At 41.1% G+C, this 19,313-nt stretch overlaps 1 protein-coding gene across 8 annotated transcripts in view; it reads left to right on the forward strand.

Annotated features, from left to right (window-relative positions):
* Window positions 1-19,313, forward strand: part of LOC148040983 (uncharacterized) — a 173,265-nt gene that overhangs the window by 71,919 nt on the left and 82,033 nt on the right. For all 8 annotated transcript variants that reach the window (XM_087675302.1, XM_087675323.1, XM_087675316.1 and 5 more), the window contains one exon: window positions 63-255. In XM_087675302.1, the coding sequence (XP_087531428.1) occupies window positions 63-255 (193 nt within the window). The remainder of the gene's footprint in view (window positions 1-62; window positions 256-19,313) is intronic.

The raw sequence follows: 19,313 nt of genomic DNA on the forward strand, positions 1-19,313 counted from the left end.
GGTTAGGATCTTGTTATCTTTCCTTTCAGCACACACTTTTACTTGTGTGCATTTGGTGGCAGGTTGATGAAAATGGGATAGTGGTACCTGCTACAAAAGATGAAGTTATACAAATGGAATCATTTTTAGAAGGGGATGTTGACACCCAAGTTCCGAATGTAGAAAGCAATCTCACAGATTTAAAGGATTGTGATGTTGATATATGTGAACCTCCAGAGGGGTTTAGTACAAAGGACAAAAGCTTAGCTAGTACTGGTTAGTCATCTTCCTATCTGATCATTTTTAGCTGGAAGTGCAGACAGTTTATAGTCATCAACTTAGTGTAACAAACGGGGGCTTTCTACTTAATGATGCAGGAATATACTGTAACCTTAAGATTGTCAATTGAGATGCTGAAATCATTGTGGCCTGTTATTGATCATTTCTCCATTGTGTGCAGCACATAACGTTTTTGAACGGATTGGATGGTTACTGCCCCATTGTTGAATTTTCAGTTTAAGATCGGTCTTTCAACTTTGCTCTAGCCTGTTCTTATCAACAGGACATAACATAGTTTGTTTGTATGCTGGTAAATATTGAGTTGAAATTGGTTCTAAATGACATGGAGGGGTTTTTGTTTAGTGGCAAGAGTATGATAAAGAGAAATGTTTGTCTCTGTCAGGTAAAATCTTCTATCTCAATCCTCACCCTTTTTTCCACTGCAGCCCCCTCTCTCCTCCTTATCAGCTCAGGCTTGCCACTTGAATTTCTTCTTGACACCTTTGCTCCCCTGCCAATTAGTAAATCAAGAGGTTGCCAATATCTCATGGTAGGCTCCCATTTTTTGTGCTGTAGTAATTCTTGCCAAGACACCAAGAGATGGGATGGAAACACTCACGAGGAGATGAAAATTGTTCGACTTTCATTAATAATATTGCTATGATGCTCTTAGAGCCTAAAATGCGGTTTGTATATTTGTTTGAGTATTTAAAAATATGGCTAAATGCTCCTCTTTTTTCATTTTAGGGTGGGCAATGGCCAGAGCACCCTAGATACTCCAGTTGACTAGTCTGACTTGCAGAGTTGCAGACTTAGCCGACTTAGTGAACTTGCATGACTTGATCACAAGTGACTTGCAGAACTTGATTTCGGAAGTGCAGGACCTGGAGTTGCTGACTTGCAGAGTGGTGATTTGTCTTGTCTGACTTAGGTAAGTTAACTTAGCTTTAGTGGATTAAGCCTTGAGGCTTAATCGTTGAATTTCGTGGGGGGGGGGGGCGGGGGGGGGGGGGGGAGGGGCCGTTTTTCTGAAACGGTGAAAAACGCGGCGAGATCTTGAGATACCTCGTTGACGATTTGGTTGGGAGAAGCCTTCTTAAGCTTCTAATCAAGTTGATTAAGTTTGAACTTGAAGCTTTGAAGCTTAATGAAGAAAAAAGTTACTCTTTTTGTCTGTTATCCACGATTTTGGTGAAGGAGATGATTGCGTGGTCCTCCGCCTGTACAGCTTGGTCCTTCGCGATCTGAGAGTAGAAACAGGGGTTCTTGATCGCCGGAAGTCTGCCTGTATCGACGATTCGCGACGAGATTGACCGTAGAGCCCGATCGTTCTAGGAGCTCCGCCTTCGCTCGAGATGGGTAGCGATTGGAAGCTCTTGATCTCAGCTTCGCTCTGATACCACTGGTGCGCAGATCGGTCGCAGTATGCTCACGTAGTGAATCCCGGAAGGTCCCCTAGAACAATGAACTCTACCTTTTTGCACAAAAAACAATGTAAAAAGCATGAACGACAAGAGCAAGAGACCAATTGGGTTCAATCTCCCCCCATGCCTTGTGTGAGCGCTTCACAAAGCATGTATTTTATGTATATTTCCATCTTCATGCTCAATAATAGTCCAATTTACAAAAATATGACAAGCTTTTAGCTTTTGAGTTTGCTTTTACAAAAATAGGAAATAAAGCTAATGGACGATGCCCATAGAGTCTGGCATGTCCAACACAATGTCCCAAATAGAAATAACATATCCGTGCGCATAGGCGCATACCAAATAATAATAAATAATCGATGCCCATGTACACACTAAATTAATGAAACGCCCGAAAAGGACAGGCGTCCCCATCAACTTCTCGCACAAAGAATCCACTTTGTGTATGAGCCCCGGTCATTAAAGTTTACGGAATCCACCGTGGAATATGCCTCCTGGCATCAGGTGGAATTGTGCATTATATTGTTCTAAGCATATTCCACAAGAGGCAAAAACTATTTTCATTTACTTTTATGCTCAAACACATAGCGTTTCAAAAGATCTAAGGCAGCAACATTTGCCTCTTTAGATTGTCCATGTGTTTATGGATGAAAATAAGATGAGAACTTTAGGATCATACCCATATTCTCAAAAATGCATCTCCGAAAGAGACTCCTTATGCGAGGATCCATGTCACTCACAATAGACTGTGGCATACCGTGATATTTAAAGATGTTCTGCATGAATAATCGTGCCATGTGATCCATAGTCATCTTTTTTCTCACTAGAATGAAATGAGCATGCTTGCTAAATCTACAAATAATGATCCATATACCATCATTCCTTGTAGGTATCCTAGGAAAATCAAAGATAAAATCCATGGCTATGTTGTTTTACGGTCTATCAGCAATAGGTGTCATGGACATGCCATGATCAAGTGTACGGATTAATTCTTACTCATGCTATATGAATCCACACCCCATGTGAACACAACCTTAACAGGACATCCTCGAGCCAACCATGCACTACTTGCCCTAGCCATGTCATCATAGAACCTTCTAGAAGGAATGCCATATCATCGCTTGCATCATCGATGATGTCATCATAGAACCTTCTAGAAGATATGCCATGTCATCGCTTGCATCATCGATGATGTCATCATGGAACATTCTAAAAGATCTTTAGCCACCCTCCAACACCTATAAAAGGAGTGGCTCGCCATAGAGCTCCTTAATCTTGCCAATGCTAGTTGGGAGCTCAAGGAGTCGAGACCTCCAAGTAAGCAACTTCGAGTTACAGTTATTGTTCTTGTCTAGTCATGGTATCTAGTTTTGTCTTGTCTTCCATTATACTCCTGTTGTCTTGTCACCTTGTAATCTCGTAGTACGAGATCTTGTCTAGTATTCTCTTGTATCTTGTTTATCCCCGTCGAGGAAGATCTTATAATTCTGATATCCTGTATTGATTGTGGGATTCTTCGTATCCTATCGAGTCCTGTTGTCTAAACCTACAGTCCTGGGTTGTGGGATTTTTTGTATCTTGTTAAGTTATCATTGTATCTTGTGGCCTTATGTGGGATTATCTTGTAATCAAAGTTCTTGTAATAGATCTTGCATCTAGTCTAGTCTCTCGAGCACAGTCTAGTGCTCCCATAAGAGTTTGACAAGACCACCTTCTAGCCCTATTGAGCACCATGGAGGCGACCCTTGAAAGAATCGTGGCCTCCCTTCAAAACCTCCAACAACAAATTCAAGACTTGAATGAACAACGAGTGTAACTTCAAATAGAACACCCTATGCATCTAGACACTACGCTTCAAGAGATGTAAGACCAGATCGGAGAATTGCAGAACAAGAGGAAGTGATCAGATGATTCCGCGTGTTTATCAACCCTCAACAAGAGAACCCAAGATCAACAGGTCAGAGAAGTTTAATGGTGACCGTTCGAAGTTTAAGGGATTCCTGCAACAAGTAAAGCTCTATATCCGTATGCAACTAGATATATATCTAGATGATGCTGCTAAGGTGGAATTCATTGGGGCTTTGCTTTGTGGTCAAGCTTTATCATGGTTCACCCCAATCTTGGAAAAGAATATGCCAATGCTTCATGACTATGAGGCATTTCTTTGCAAGCTCGCTTCCACATTTGGAGATACAGACACTGGTTGAGTAGGAGAAACAAAACTTCGAAAGCTATGACAAGGTAACCGCCTTGCCTCTGCTTATGCATTTGAATTTAGGCAATTAATTTGTGACCTCACTTGGCATGAGAAGTATTTAATCAACCAATTCAGATGGGGTCTTCGAGATGACATCAAGGACCTCATGCTCACTATGTCTGAGACAAGAATACTCAACGATTATATCATGCAAGCCATTCAATGTGATAATAGATCGTTCGAGAGGAAGCAAGAAAAGTGAGAAGAATTAAGGCCTCGCTAATGGAGCCCAGTCCCAATTAGAGACCCAATCAGAGAAGAAATCAAGTCCGAATCCCAAGAGTTGTTGCAACCATCCTCGAGCACGAAAATGAGGATGTCTGGTTGTAAATGAGATCGTATAACTGGACCTTGATATAAGAAAGGGTCTCGTGATCCCAATCACACCCATGGAAACTTTCCTTGTCATAGTCCAGATGATCCTGCCAAGAAAGATCCTTTCTCTCAAGGCCCTGATTGACTCCGGGACCTCCCCATGTTTCATTGATGATGGCTTTGTGAATAGGTACCAGATTCTTGTACTCCAAAAGACCAATCTTGCACCAGCTGAAGTCGTGGATGGAAGATCTCTAGCATTTGGAGATATTACCAAGGAAACCCAACCACTCATGGTAACTCTTGGCGATCATAAATCTCGTGTATGCTTTAATGTCATATCTAGTCCTACAAATCCAATCATCCTTGGGATGCCCTGACTAAAGAAACACAACCCAGGAAATTGATTGGGTTAAGTAAAAGATAACACGTTGTGAAAATCAGGGAAAGTCAGTATATCTAGGAGCCAAAGCCTTTATGCACATACCAAGGCAGGAACCGGTCTATATGATATATCATATACCAACTCAAGAATCTAGTAAGGATGAGTCAGTCAAGCTACCAAGCCAGTATGAAGAATTCCAAGATATCTTTGAAAAAAAGAATGCAGATCTCTTACCCGAGCATAGACCATATGATTGTGCTTTAGAACTCCATGAGGGGACTCAACCACCTTTTGGACCAATCTATAGGCTATCCCCTGATGAACTAGCTGAACTACGCAAGAACATCGATGAGAACTTAGCCAAGGGGTTCATTAGGCACTCGAAGTCTCTTGCTAGAGTCCCAATTCTATTCGTAAAGAAGAAAGACGGGTCACCTCAAATGTGTGTGGATTATCGAGGACTCAACAAGATAACAATCAATAATCGATACCGTTTGCTGTTGATACTAGAGCTCTTGAAACTCCTTGGAAAAGCCAAGATCTTCACAAAGATTGATCTATGAGGGTCTTACAATCTTATACGGATCAAAGAAGGAGACGAATGGAAGATAACCTTCCGTACAAGGTATGGTCACTTTGAGTATGTTGTTATGCCATTCGGTCTCACCAATGCTTCTGCAGTGTTTCAACATATGATGAATGATATCTTTCGAGAACATCTAGATGATCTTGTAGTTATATACTTGGATGATATCTTGATATTCTCAAAAGATCCAAAGAAGCATGAGCACCATGTAAAATTAGTTTTAGAAAAGCTTAGAGAAAAAGGACTATATGCAAAACTTGAGAAGTGTTTTTTCCATCAAATAGAAGTAGAATTCTTGGGGTACAATATCTCCTAGAGAGAAGCACATCCAGCTAGCAGCCATCTTCAGTTGTCACTAAGACGACTTTGCCTTTGATCCAATTAATCCTATGCTCAACCATTCTCAACAATTCTCAGCCATTTGGAGGAGATTTTAGCAATTTTTGGTGGGCTGATCTGTAATTTCTGCAGTAAACCCTAATTTACAGCAGAAATTAGGGTTTAGCAGTCACCTTGGGATCCGTGCCAGAGATTGAAGGCTCAAGGAACTGAAATCAGCAAGCTGATAATTGAAGATTATCAAGGGAATTCAGGAGCCAGCCCATTCCAAATTGATTTGGGGCAGCATTTGGCTAGCCAAGGGTCAAATTGGGGAAGAAGTCCTAGGTGAATCAAGGGGCAAATGACCCAAAAGGCTTGCTGGTCATTTATGACAGCAAGAGCAATTGGTTAGCAGGAGGAGATTGAAGAATCTCGAGTTGTACTCCTTCCAATTGAATGAAAGCTAAAGAAATACCGCAAGGGGCGCCAATTTTGGGGCCAACAGGGTGTCTACTGTCCAAGAATGTTATGGTAAAGTGTGTATTACATTTTATGTGCATTTATTTATTGCATTTGGGGCCGCATTTGGCCAGCCAAGGGTCAAATTGGAGAAGAAGTCCTAGGTGAATCAAGGGGCAAATGACCCAAAAGGCTTGCTGGTCATTTATGACAGCAAGAGCAATTGGTTAGCAGGAGGAGGTTGAAGAATCTCGAGTTGTACTCCTTCCAATTGAATGAAAGCTAAAGAAATACCGCAAGGGGCACCAATTTTGGGGCCAATAGGGTGTCTACTGTCCAAGAATGTTATGGTAAAGTGTGTATTTTATTTTATGTGCATTTATTTATTGCTATAATTAACTCCTAAATCAGGTTATCACCACCCATTCAAGAAGGAAGGCTGGTTTCAAGGTTCCATTGCCGGGATACATCAAATCTCTTGATTTGGTGGGCCCGAGGCGTATGATTGCAAGCCAAAGATTTGTGCTAGTGTTGATCTTTGTGCTCAGCTGAGAAATTACAGCAAGATGTCTTCATAGAGTGGGATGCAATCAAGTTTTTTTAATGATGCCTCTCATGATGCACATTCACATGGGGAAGAAGGAAATGCAATGCCTGATCTTTGACAAGGCACGAATCATGGACAACATGCTGAAAATGTGGCTGAAGGCCAAGATGTTGGACTCTCAATGCAGAAAGTGGATGATGATCAACAAGGGGAAATGGAATTTGATGATACATTCAAGAATTGAATGAGGGCAGCAACCAATATCTTTGCTGAATCGGCAAAAGATTCTTAGTTTACTCAGTTTTTGAACACTCCTACGAAGGACAACAAGGGCAAGAAGAGAAAATTCTCTTCTAGAACTTCGGGACAGTAAGATGCACCGAAGAACAAGCCAAAGCCTTCCCAGATGCTCGTGGTGAAAAGCAATTGGTGCCAGTTGAGCAAGAAATGCAAATGCAAGTTCATGATGTAAATGTTAATCCTATGGTTTTTGGACAGCAACGTTTGCATGAGAATTTGGGGCTACTTTGGTGGTAGCACAATTTTTCATGCTATGGTGGGTGAGCGACCGAATGTGGGAATGTATGGTACACCTCCCCATAATTTTCAGCAACCAATGCATGGCTTGCATAACCCAATGTACTCGGGTATGGCTTATGGAATGCATAATCCGATGTATGGCGGCATCGGTATGATGCCCGGTGTGCAAAATCAGGCATATGGGCAAGCATCGGTACCCCGTCGTGCTTTTGGGACTCAAGGAATAAGTGCTGGTCATGCAATTGCTCCGTTTAATGCTGGCTATCATGGAAATTGCCTCTACACTAGTGGATACACTATGCCTTTCATGTGAGCTCGTTGAGGCCTTTTTATACTGATGTGCCTAAGGATGTATCTGCTGAAATTCAGTCCAATGTAGAGGAGCTGAATAAGATATTGGTATCTGAGCAGATTTTGGCACATAAAGAGAAAAGGTCAAAGGTAAAGCTTCCATAAGCTATTGGGTGAAGTTTCACAACTGTTCACCAATGGATGGAAGAGGATGACTTGGCAAACCATCCTCAATTGTTGCAGCTTTACCTTGATGCCTTTCAGTTAGAGCCGACTTTGGATTGGGCTCTTTCAGGTTCAACAGGGCAAGGGTCGAGAGTACCACCTGATACTCAAGGGGGAGGTAGCACTTCCACTCCTCCAGGAATGGACTGCTCTCGTGTATAGTGGATCTTGGGTGTGCTGACAATATGTTTGCCATGAGGTCACTATTCAATGTACTAGTCACTGTGGTATGTATGCAGATGGATATGGTTTTCATTGCAGCTTTGAAACTATACATTTGCATCAAGTTATAATCATGAGAGACTGATTACCGAGTGCTGGTTTTCAGTGTATGATCATTCTTTATGATGGTATTCAGCTGGCTCTATGGACAACAACATGTGTACTGAATGCCATTGACAATTCAGCCATGGTTTCGGCTTGGTTTATGCTTTACTATGGTTGTGTAGTCAGCACTGTTGAGAAACAAGAGTTTGGGATGCATCCGATGAGTTTCTGGCAACAATTTTGGACTATTGTTGAGCTTTATGCTATGTTTATGCTGGCTGGAAATTTTCAGCAAATGGTGGGCATATGAGATAGTTAGCCAGCAGTGGCCAATGTTGTGTTGACTATGATGCCTTGTGGAAATTCCACTGCAGTATTGTTTGCTTTGACACATTACAGTGCAATCGAGAATGATTGCAAGGATTTCAAGGGGGTGGTCTGTCATGAGGACGTGAAAATTTGATGCTTTGCTTATGTTTAATTGATATTTGATTAAAGGATTAATCAAATGTGCAATTAAAATATGCACATGTGTTGCACATGTGAGGTATAAGCTACTTTTTCACATTTGAAGGCCAAAGAACCCTGTGAAAAAGATGGGTGTCAAAGGCAAAAGTTGTAACAAGTTACACTTTTTAGATTCTAGGTGAATTTTGGTGTCAGTTTGTCCCTAGGAGCATTAATTGGCCATTAAGTGTCAGTGGTGACACTAGGGACTAGGCATTAATTAATGGATTAATGCTTGTCCAAGGATCAATTAATGCATGGGACCACTTTGGGTTGCAAATGGCCTAGCCAATTAATTTTTGGATGGGCAAGGTGAATTTTTCGGGCATGGATTAAGGGATGAATTAATTTTTAGAATTAATTAATTCTGAAAATTAATTAAATGGATAGAAATTGCTGAAAATGGATTAAGAAACCTACCTCTTGGCAAAACTTTCCCATGCAAGTGGGGGAAAGGCTATATAGGGCTAAAGGAAGAGGAAAATCTCGTTTTTTCATTTTGGAGCTGTTGGAAAGAGGTGTTGAATTGTTTTGTGCCAGCTTCTGGGGCCATTTCCTAGCCATTGGAGACCATTTTGGTGATGGAGATTGCATATTCTTGACCTTGGGAAGCTGGCAATTGCTGCTGATGCACTTTCTCCTAAAGATCACAGTCTCTGATGCTCCTATTGTTGTTGGTGCATCCGTTTGGGGCTGGTACAACAGGGCAGCAACAACTGATTTTGATCAGTTCTTCACGACAAATCTCAAAATTTTCTCTCTCTACAGCATTCTCTCATCTCCTTTAGCCTATGCTCAGCCATTCTCAACAATTCTCAGCCATTTGGAGGAGATTTCAGCCATTTTTGGTGGGCTGATCTGTAATTTCTACAGTAAATCCTGATTTACAGCAGAAATTAGGGTTTAGCAACCACCTTGGGATCCATGCCAGAGATTGAAGGCTCAAGGAACTGAAATCAACAGCTGATAATTGAAGATTATCAAGGGAATTCAAGAGCCAGCCCATTCCAAATTGATCTAGGGCAGCATTTGGCCAGCCAAGGGTCAAATTGGAGAAGAAGTCCTAGGTGAATCAAGGGGCAAATGACCCAAAAGGCTTGCTGGTCATTTATGACAGCAAGAGCAATTGGTTAGCAAGAGGAGATTGAAGAATCTTGAGTTGTACTCCTTCCAATTGAATGAAAGCTAAAGAAATACCGTAAGGGGCGCCAATTTTGGGGCCAATAGGGTGTCTACTGTCCAAGAATATTATGGTAAAGTGTATTTCACTTTATGTGCATTTATTTATTGCTGTAATTAACTCTTTAATCAGGTTATCACCACCCATTCTAAGAAGGAAGGCTGGTTTCACCGAGACTCCAAGTCCAACAACGCTATAACACCCCAATAGCAGGACACTTTGGAGTTAACAAGACCTTAGAGCTTATTTCAAGAGATTCTTGGTGGCCTCAAATGTGGAAAGAAGTTAAGGAATATATAAAATCATTTGATACCTGCAACAAGGCCAAGGTACCTCGCCACAAACCACATGGCCTTCTCCAACCCTTGCTCATTTCAGCACAACCATGGTCTTTCCTGTCTATGGATTTCAGCACAACCATGGTCTTTCCTGTAATTAACTCTTTAATCAGGTTATCACCACCCATTCTAAGAAGGAAGGCTGGTTTCACCGAGACTCCAAGTCCAACAACGCTATAACACCCCAATAGCAGGACACTTTGGAGTTAACAAGACCTTAGAGCTTATTTCAAGAGATTCTTGGTGGCCTCAAATGTGGAAAGAAGTTAAGGAATATATAAAATCATTTGATACCTGCAACAAGGCCAAGGTACCTCGCCACAAACCACATGGCCTTCTCCAACCCTTGCTCATTTCAGCACAACCATGGTCTTTCCTGTCTATGGATTTCATAACAGATCTTCCCAAATCAGAAAAATATGACTTTATTCTTGTTGTGGTAGATAGGTTCAGAAAAATGGCACATTTCATCCCTACCACTAAGACCGTCACAGATGCAGCTACCGCTGGACTCTTCCTCAGGTACATTTTCAGACTACATGGAGTCCGAGAGGACATCGTCACCGATTGGGGTTCCCAATTTATATCTAGCTTTTGGAAGAGCCTTTGCAACCTCCTTGGAGTCCAAGTTAAGTTATCCATAGCCAATCATGCACGGACTGATGGTCAAACAGAACGAATAAATCAAGTCTTGAAACAATCTCTTCGTTGCACCATCAACTACCATCATAATGATCAGTTTGAGCTCTTTTCCTTTGCAAAGTTTGCTTATAATAATAGTATCCATCTATTCACCAAGTAAACTCCTTTATTTGCAAACTATGGCTAGCATCCAAGGATAGATGTACATCTCTTTAATCAAGTAAAGAACCCTGTTGCCTGAGATAAAGCTCAACACCTAGCAAATATACACCAATAACTCAAGCAATAAATCCAAAAGGTTCAGAATCAGTACAAGCACTATGGAGACGAGCATCGTCTCCAACATCCAGCATACAAAGTCAGTGATAAAGTATGGTTACTTAGGCATAACTTGTAGACAACAAGGCCCTCCACCAAGCTAGACCACCAAAGATTTGGGCTTTTCACTATCATAGCCCAGATCAACCTAGTTGCTTACCGACTCCAACTCCCTAGCACCATGAAGATCCAACCAGTCTTCCATGTTTCCTTGCTCGAGCCATACCATAGCTCACCCCACTTATTGAAGATCATCAAGAATTTTAGGTCAAGCATGTCTTAGACTCTAGGATCTCCCAAGATTGATTGGAATACCTTATTCACTAGAAAGGATGTCACATCAATGATTGCACTTGGGAACCTGCAGAATATCTCGAAAGAGTACCTCTCAAAGTTAAAGAATTTTACAAGAGGAATCCAACGAAACTTGGACTAAACCACCAAGCCGTTCCTCGTGGAACTCGTCGCTAGAGGAGGGGGTGATATCATGGACATGCCATGATCAAGTGTATGGATTAAATCTTGCTCATGCCATATGAATCCACACCCCATGCGAACGCACCCTTAACAAGACATCCTCGAGCCAACCATGCGAACCCACCCTTGTCATGTCATCATAGAACCTTCTAGAAGATATGCCATGTCATTGCCTACATTATCGATGATGTCATCATGGAACATCCTAAAAGATCTTTAGCCGCTCTCCGATACTTATAAAAGGAGGGGCTTGCCATAGAGCTCCTCAATCTTGCCAATGCCAATCTTGGGAGCTCAAGGAGTCGATACCTCCAAGTAAGTAACTTTGAGTTCTAGTTCTAGTTCTTGTCTAGTCATGGTATCTAGTCTTGTCTTGTCTTCCATTATAGTCCTGTTGTCTTGTCACATTGTAATCTCATAGTATGAGATCTTGTCTAGTATTGTCTTGTATCTTGTTCATCCCCGTCGAGGGAGATCTTGTAATTCTGATACCTTCTTGTATCCATGCCTAGGATCCCGGATTGTGGGATTTTCCGTATCTTGTTAAGTTATCATTGTACCTTGTGTCCCTATGTGGGATTATCTTGTAATCAGAATTCTTGTAACAAATCTTGCATCTAGTCTAGTCTCTCGAGCTAATGCTCCCATAACAATAGGTAAGGATTGCAACAAACCCGGTGCAACCTATCAGTCAAACTTAACCTTTTGGCATACAATGCATGTGCGTACAAAGTGATCCACATCGCATCTCAAAGCTGGCTAATAAAAAAAAGTCTTAACTTCTTTCAATGTAGCATTAATGTCACGATGCCTTTAATTGCTTTGTAACACATAATCGACCATGCATCATAAGAAAGCCCTCTCTAGTATAATGCTCATGGTGCTAACCATCTAATAAAAGATCATAGACTCTAGCAAACTCCTCATTCACTACATACTATATCTTCATCTTATATCTAACCCTTGCGATATGCCTTAGAATCGCTGAAATCTGTGGTTTTATAGATAATGCATCAGCTACAACATTCTTTTTACCCTCCATGTGCACTATCTAAAAGTGAAACATGGATAAAAAGTTGGCCCATTGCATATGCTTCTCAAGAAACTTTGTCTAAGTAGAAAATATTGCAGAGTTTGATAATATGTCTATACAACAAAATTAGTCCCTAGTAGATAGTGTTTCCAAGTGGAAAGAGCATGAATTATAGCAAGCAACTCTTTCTCATAAACCTGTAAATTTTTTCAGCACCTTGTAAAATTCTACTCTCATAGGTCCACAACATGGCCCACGCTGTTCCCACATGCATCACATTGAACAACGAAAGCTTTTGGAGATTTGGCAAGATCAACATTGGATTTGAAGTGAGTTTTTCTTTCAACTTTTCTTGACATCCCATTTCACGACACATCTAACCCATCACGTAGCCCAAGAGGCCTACCGATAGCCAACATGTCCGTTGCCTAATCAACCAATAGCTGCCTTTGCCTGCACACCTGTCTGCGACATCTACACAACATATATTATTAAAATGTTCTTGGTCTACAACCTTAATGAGCATTAATCTCTTAAGACAACCCGCCATTCACGTGTAGCCCTTCACTGGCATGAAATTTGGGGTTATTTGCAGTAGACGTTAATTTCCACTCAATTTCTCTTTAAAAAAATTTGGGCTTTTACTGAGAAATCTCAAATTTTTGGGGATTTTGTGTTCAGTGTAAAAAATTGTCCAATTTCATGCCCAAAATTTGGGGCTTTTCACATTCACACTCAAAATCCACCAAATTTCAGCAAAAGAAATGTGGGGCTTTTGTGAAAATTTCCCAAATTCATTGACATTGAGGCTAATTATACCTTCTACATCGATGTTTGTAAACATTGGAGTTTTTTCAGCTGCAAATTCTTCCTCACCATCATCAATTTTGCAAAACATTGCAAGTTTTTTTGCCTTTTCTTTGCTTTATTTCTATGCTACCCTTGCATTTGTATTTTGGACAGCAGCTGGTCACAAATACTAGCAATTTATAGCAACAAATGGCAGGGCAAAATGATTTGCTCAATATATTTGGGGACTCTAATAAATTGGATGGTGCTAATGATCCCATGTGGGCATACATGATGAAGCCTATCCTAGTTGCCAAGCAGCTTTGGGGTTATGTATATGGTTTAGAGGTAAGGCTTGCAGCATGGCTACACAAAATGCTACAAGTTCATCTAGCTCATCCATTGTCACCAATGGATCTTCCACTCCATCCCTTGCTGCACCTCCCATTGCACATTAGCTGAGATGGGATGGGCATGATGCCCAAGCTCATGCTTTGCTTTGCTGTATTGGATGCGCAATGAGGCTCATGTAGCCTATTTGTGTAAATAGCCTAAGACAGAGCACATGACAGAGGGTGATTTAGTGGATACATACATTACACGTGTCGAGGACATCACGGAGGAACTTGCAAATATTGATGAAATAATTCTCGATGCCTCTTTTGTATATATAGCCTTGGCTAGCCTAGCTGATACTTATCAGAGTTTTGCCACTACACTTCGCTTACTTACAAAAGGGGATGCTGAGGCATACACATTTGATGTGTTGGTGTCATTGCTCTAACATAAGTATGGACAATCAAGCATTTGTAGCTAGCCATTGGAACAAAGGGAAGTCATGGCAACCCTCAAACTCAAAGGGTAAAGGTGAAACTTCTTCCACAAACTCTTTAAGCACTGAGGTTGATGGTGCTAAGAAAAAGAGATGCAATTATTGCAAAAAAAAGGGGCATATTATTGAAGAATGTAGAAAAAGGATGACAAGTGAAAAGAGAAAACAACTGGCATGAGTGTTGCTGAAAATTCAGCAAGTGCAAAGATGCAACAATACATTTAGTAAGCTTGGACATTGCTTAGTCTTATGCTTTTGTTGTGCATTGTTCGTACGATCCTTCTTCACACAAACATGTCTATCCGTGGTTGAAAATTGCAACACATGGCATTTTGATAGCAGAGCTTCCAAGCACATATCTTTCGAGACTTGTTTGCATCATATGCAAATGTACAAAAGAGGGTGTTCGTTGTATGTGCAAGTAATGTTTCAAATGTAATTCAAGGCATTGGTAGACAAATTTCCATTATTGCAGAAAATGGGGAAACTATCATGCTTGAAAAGGTCTTCAAGTGCCTAGCATCAAGAAAATTTTGATTTCAATTTCAACCATCACATGTGTTGGTTTTGTGGTTAAACTCCGCATGGATCGATGCACTGTATGATTGTAGTGATGGGGATACTCTCATTGTCACTGATACATTGTACAATGGCCTCTATCGGCTTGCTTCATACGAGAGGAGACCATGAGAGGATGCATTACAAGTTGATGCCGCCATTGTGGATGGCATTGAGTTATGGCATACTTGGTTTGGTCATCTTAATTATGACAGTTTGCTTCGCCGAAGAAGCAAAACTATGATGTTTGATCTCCCTTCGTTAAAAGCACCTACTCATAATGTATGTGAGAGTTGTATATTTGGAAAAATGCATCATGATGCTTTTAGACCCATGCGTGTTAAATCCATCAAAGGGTACTTGTACTTTGTTACCTTCATTGATAGGATGACTCGTCATTATTGGGCATTTGCTTTGAGGCACAAATTAGAAGTGTTTGCATGCTTTAAAACTTGCTTGGCGGTGGCTGAAAATGGCAATGGATGCAAGCTGATAACACTCCATATCGATCGAGGGGGGAAATACATGTCACGAGACTTTAACTCCTTTTTGGCTGAAAGGGGCATTATACATCAGTGTACTATGCCTTATACACCTCAACAAAATAGTGTGACTGAAAGAAAACCTACACTTTGATGGAAATGGCACATTGTATGCTTTCACACAGTGGTGAATCGTAGCCCCACCAAAGCATTGGCTAAATGTACACCTTATGAGGCTTGTATTGGCTGGAAACCATTGGTCTCACAAATTTGTGTCTTTGGTTGTTTGGCATATGCTTTAGTGCTGCAGCTGCGAAGATATAAATTGCAAGACAAGGCTATCAAATGCATTTTTATTGGTTATAGTGCAGAAAATAAAGGGTACTGCTTATACCAACCTTCCACAAACAAGATTTTTGTTAGTAGAGATATAGTATTCATTGAAGATGCTGGTCAGCCCTTCATGGACTGTAAAAATCAACCCAATGTGAGGTCTATTGACATGCTTGATAGTTTAAAGCACGTTGTATGTCCGCAAAGATGGGGATAACCTCTTGATTCTTGTTCTTTATGTGGATAATATGTTGTTGATTGGACCTCATGAGACACAGATTTCAGTAGTTAAAAGCTGAATTACAGCATGTTTTTGATGTGACAGATCTTGGCCACTCGCACTAGTATCTTGGCATACAGTTTACTGCAGTTGAGAGGGGCATTATTTTGCAATAGTCTAAGTACATTGGGTAGCTCCTTGAGCATTTCTAGATGCAAGGTTGCAAGCCTATCTCTACTCTAGTTGAGAGAGGCCATAGGTTTACACTCAAGGATGTAGGAGATCCATTTGATGCTTTTCTTTATCAATAGGCTGTTGGCTGTCCATTGCACTTGTGTAATACACGGCCAGATATTCAATTTGGAGTTTCTCAGTTGACACGCTCTATACACAGCCTTGGGTAGCTCCTTGAGCATTTCTAGATGCAAGGTTGCAAGCCTATCTCTACTCTAGTTGAGAGAGGCCATAGGTTTACACTCAAGGATGTAGGAGATCCATTTGATGCTTTTCTTTATCAATAGGCTGTTGGCTGTCCATTGCACTTGTGTAATACACGGCCAGATATTCAATTTGGAGTTTCTCAGTTGACACGCTCTATACACAGCCTTGGTACTACACATTGGCAAGCAGTTAAACAAGCCTTTCGTTATCTCAAAGGCACTCAAACATTGGGCCTTTTCTATCCAAAAGGCACTTCTTTGTGCTTGTATGTATTCATAGATAGTGATTGGGCGTCCCCCCCTAGGGCCCTATTCCCACTCCAAGATTTCTCATTCCCATTCTCGTTCTCGTTCTCGTTCCCATTTCCTTGCTACTATGCCCTAATGTCGAATGTAAAGAATAGCCTCAGTAGGGCTATTTTGAAATCCAAGATGCCATACATGAGAGATATCCATGGAGAAATGTGGTCTTGATGTCCAACTGATGCATCTCCCAATAAAAGTGGACATCAAGGGCAATAATACTCCTAATGGTAGTGGTGCGAGAGGTAGGGACAAAGGTCTCCTCAAAGTCGATTCCTTGTTGTTGGGCCTATAGCCCTTAGCAACAAGGCGGCCTTTGTACTTGTCACTAGAACCACTTGAATTTCTTTTTATTTTATAAAACCATTTGGTAGCTATTGCACGCTTGCCATGAGGCACGTCACACTCCCAAGTGTCATTTTGATGGATGGAATCAATCTTTACCTTCATGGTTTCCACCCAACAATCATCTGAAAAAGCATCTTTAGAGCATAAAGATTCTTCATTGCATGCCGTAGCCACCAATGCACATACAACAATATTATCTTGTTCTGCGAGTGGAGGCTCGTGTTTGGGCAGCCAAAGAAAGAGGCTACTTGCTATCTCGAAGAGTGTCTAGCAGCCAATGAGGGACTCTTTTAGGCTACTGAATTGCAGCCCTTGTGTGCTCCAAGTGATTATGAATAGGGGGCTACTCATCGGACAAGGTATCATAATGCTATTGTGGCTGTAAATCCAGTTGAATAGGTTGCTGTAATGTATCCATATAGGGGGTGGAAATGAAGGCTGAGAAGAAGAATCAGCCATAGAACCATTATGGAAAAGTGGTAGTAGGCTATCAAAGATGTATGAAGCATGAGCTGTTTTTGACAGTCCAGCAAGGGATGAATAGCATTTTCAGCGAATATAGCATCTCACCTGACAATAATCTTGCATGTGGAGTTTGATAAAGTGGTACCCTTTGCTTTCAGCACTATATCCAAATAACATGCAACGAACAGCCTTATCATTTAACTTGTGCCTTTTTTTAGAAGACACATGAGCGTATACCAGTAAATTGAAAGTCCTCATATAAGAGAGAAAAGGCTTGGAGGCAGTTCGTACCTCATAAGGAGTGATTGTGTGTAAAGCTCTTGTGGGACACTTGTTCAAAACATAATTGGCACATGGAATAGCATCAAACCAAAATTGAATGAGGTAAATTCTTACTCTTTGGCATGCATCTTGCCATCTCTTCGAGTGACCTATTCTTCCATTCCGCTACTCCATTTTGTTGTGGAGAGTAAGGGATGGTGCACTGATGATGGATACCTTGAGATACAAGATACACTGAAAACGGTTTAGAAAGATATTCAACCCTCTTGTTGGTGTAAAGGGTTTGAATATGAAGCCCGCTTTGGTTCTCCACCATGGTAATAAAAGTCTTAAAGCAAGGGAAGACTTCAAACTTGGACTTTAGCCCATATACCCAAGTGAATTGGGATTTGCCATCAATAAAGGTGACAAAGCATAGGAGTCCACCAAGAGATTTGGTCCGCATAGGACCACAAACATCACTATGAAAAAGATTCAAAATGGATGGAGATTGAACATGAGAATCCTTAGGAAAGAAAAATCAATGCATTTTACCAAGTAAGCAGTCTTCACAAAATGTGGTTTGATGTTAGCAAATGAATTTTTGGAAGATCTTTGACCATGTTCTTTGACTAGGGCTTCATCAATGCTCGATAGTTAATATGAATATGTATCTTGGAAAGATTCGATTGTGAATCGGGCACTATCAATAGGATTTGCAGTAAGTTGCTAATCATATGTATCAAGATGATAGAGACCTGTAGTGAGGGTGTGTGTCAAGACAATGGAAGAATAAACTTGATTATCATATACCCCGCTGCGGAGGGGCCATAAAAAATGATGTGAAATCCTGGAGTCACAACGGTTGATATGAAAATAAGATTCTTTTCTATGCCGAGCACACAGAGAACATTGTGTAATATCAAAGGAGTGCCCAAAACAGAGAACTTGCACATGACCAATGCCTTCAAGTGCATAAGAGGCATTGTTAGCACACATGATTGTGCCCCCTTAGGTATATTCATGAGGAGCCTGCTTGAGACCATAAAGAGCCTTATGGAACTTGGAGACCATGCGTTCTTTTCCCTTAACCACAAACCTTGGAGGTTGTGAAACACAAATATCCTCATATAGACCCCCATTTAAAAATGTCTTTATGACCAATTGATGCACTTTCTAGCCATAATTTGCAGCCATAGCAATGACACATCTCACTATACTCATATGAGATGTTGGAGTAAAGGTTTCCTCATAATCTATGGCCTTCTTCTATGCATAGCCTTTTGCTACCAACTGGGCTTTGTACCTATTAATAGTACCATCGGCCTTGTGCTCGAGTTTGAAAGCCCATTTTGTGCCAATAGCCTTTTTACTTGGTGGTAAATCCACAAGATCCCATGTGGAGTTGGTGGCTATAGAGTCTTAACTCTTCCTGCATGGCGTGCATCCAATGTACATCTTGTTGAGCTTTGTCCAAGGAAATAGGCTCATCATCATCTAATAGTGAGCTTATGAATACATGCTCATCACAAACATCGTCTACTTCCATAAAATCAGCCAAGTGTGCCCCCCTTGCCTCATGTGCTACATGTCTAGCAGCCCTTGTAGTACGCTGAGGTAAGGGAGCATCCATTCTACTCTCCTGGAGAGTGTGTAACAGCCATCTAGGGACTGTTTTAGCTCCATTTACAGCAGCCCTTTCATGATATACTACATCTTCCACTACATGAAGCAATCTAAGATCAAGTGCATGTTGTTCGGGAGCATGTGGTTCAGCAACAGCTTGCTGTAATCTCTCTCTCTGTCCGTTTACAGTAGGCAAGGACTCCGATGAAAGTGGTAGAAGGCCCTCAAAGACATCACCAATGTCATGGGTAGCTGGCATCTCAACATGATAATATGAAAATGC

This window comes from Lygodium microphyllum, chromosome 1, assembly GCF_053477565.2.
Source record: "Lygodium microphyllum isolate KBCC chromosome 1, Lygodium_microphyllum_v1.1.10, whole genome shotgun sequence".
In the NCBI taxonomy this organism is placed as follows: domain Eukaryota; kingdom Viridiplantae; phylum Streptophyta; class Polypodiopsida; order Schizaeales; family Lygodiaceae; genus Lygodium; species Lygodium microphyllum.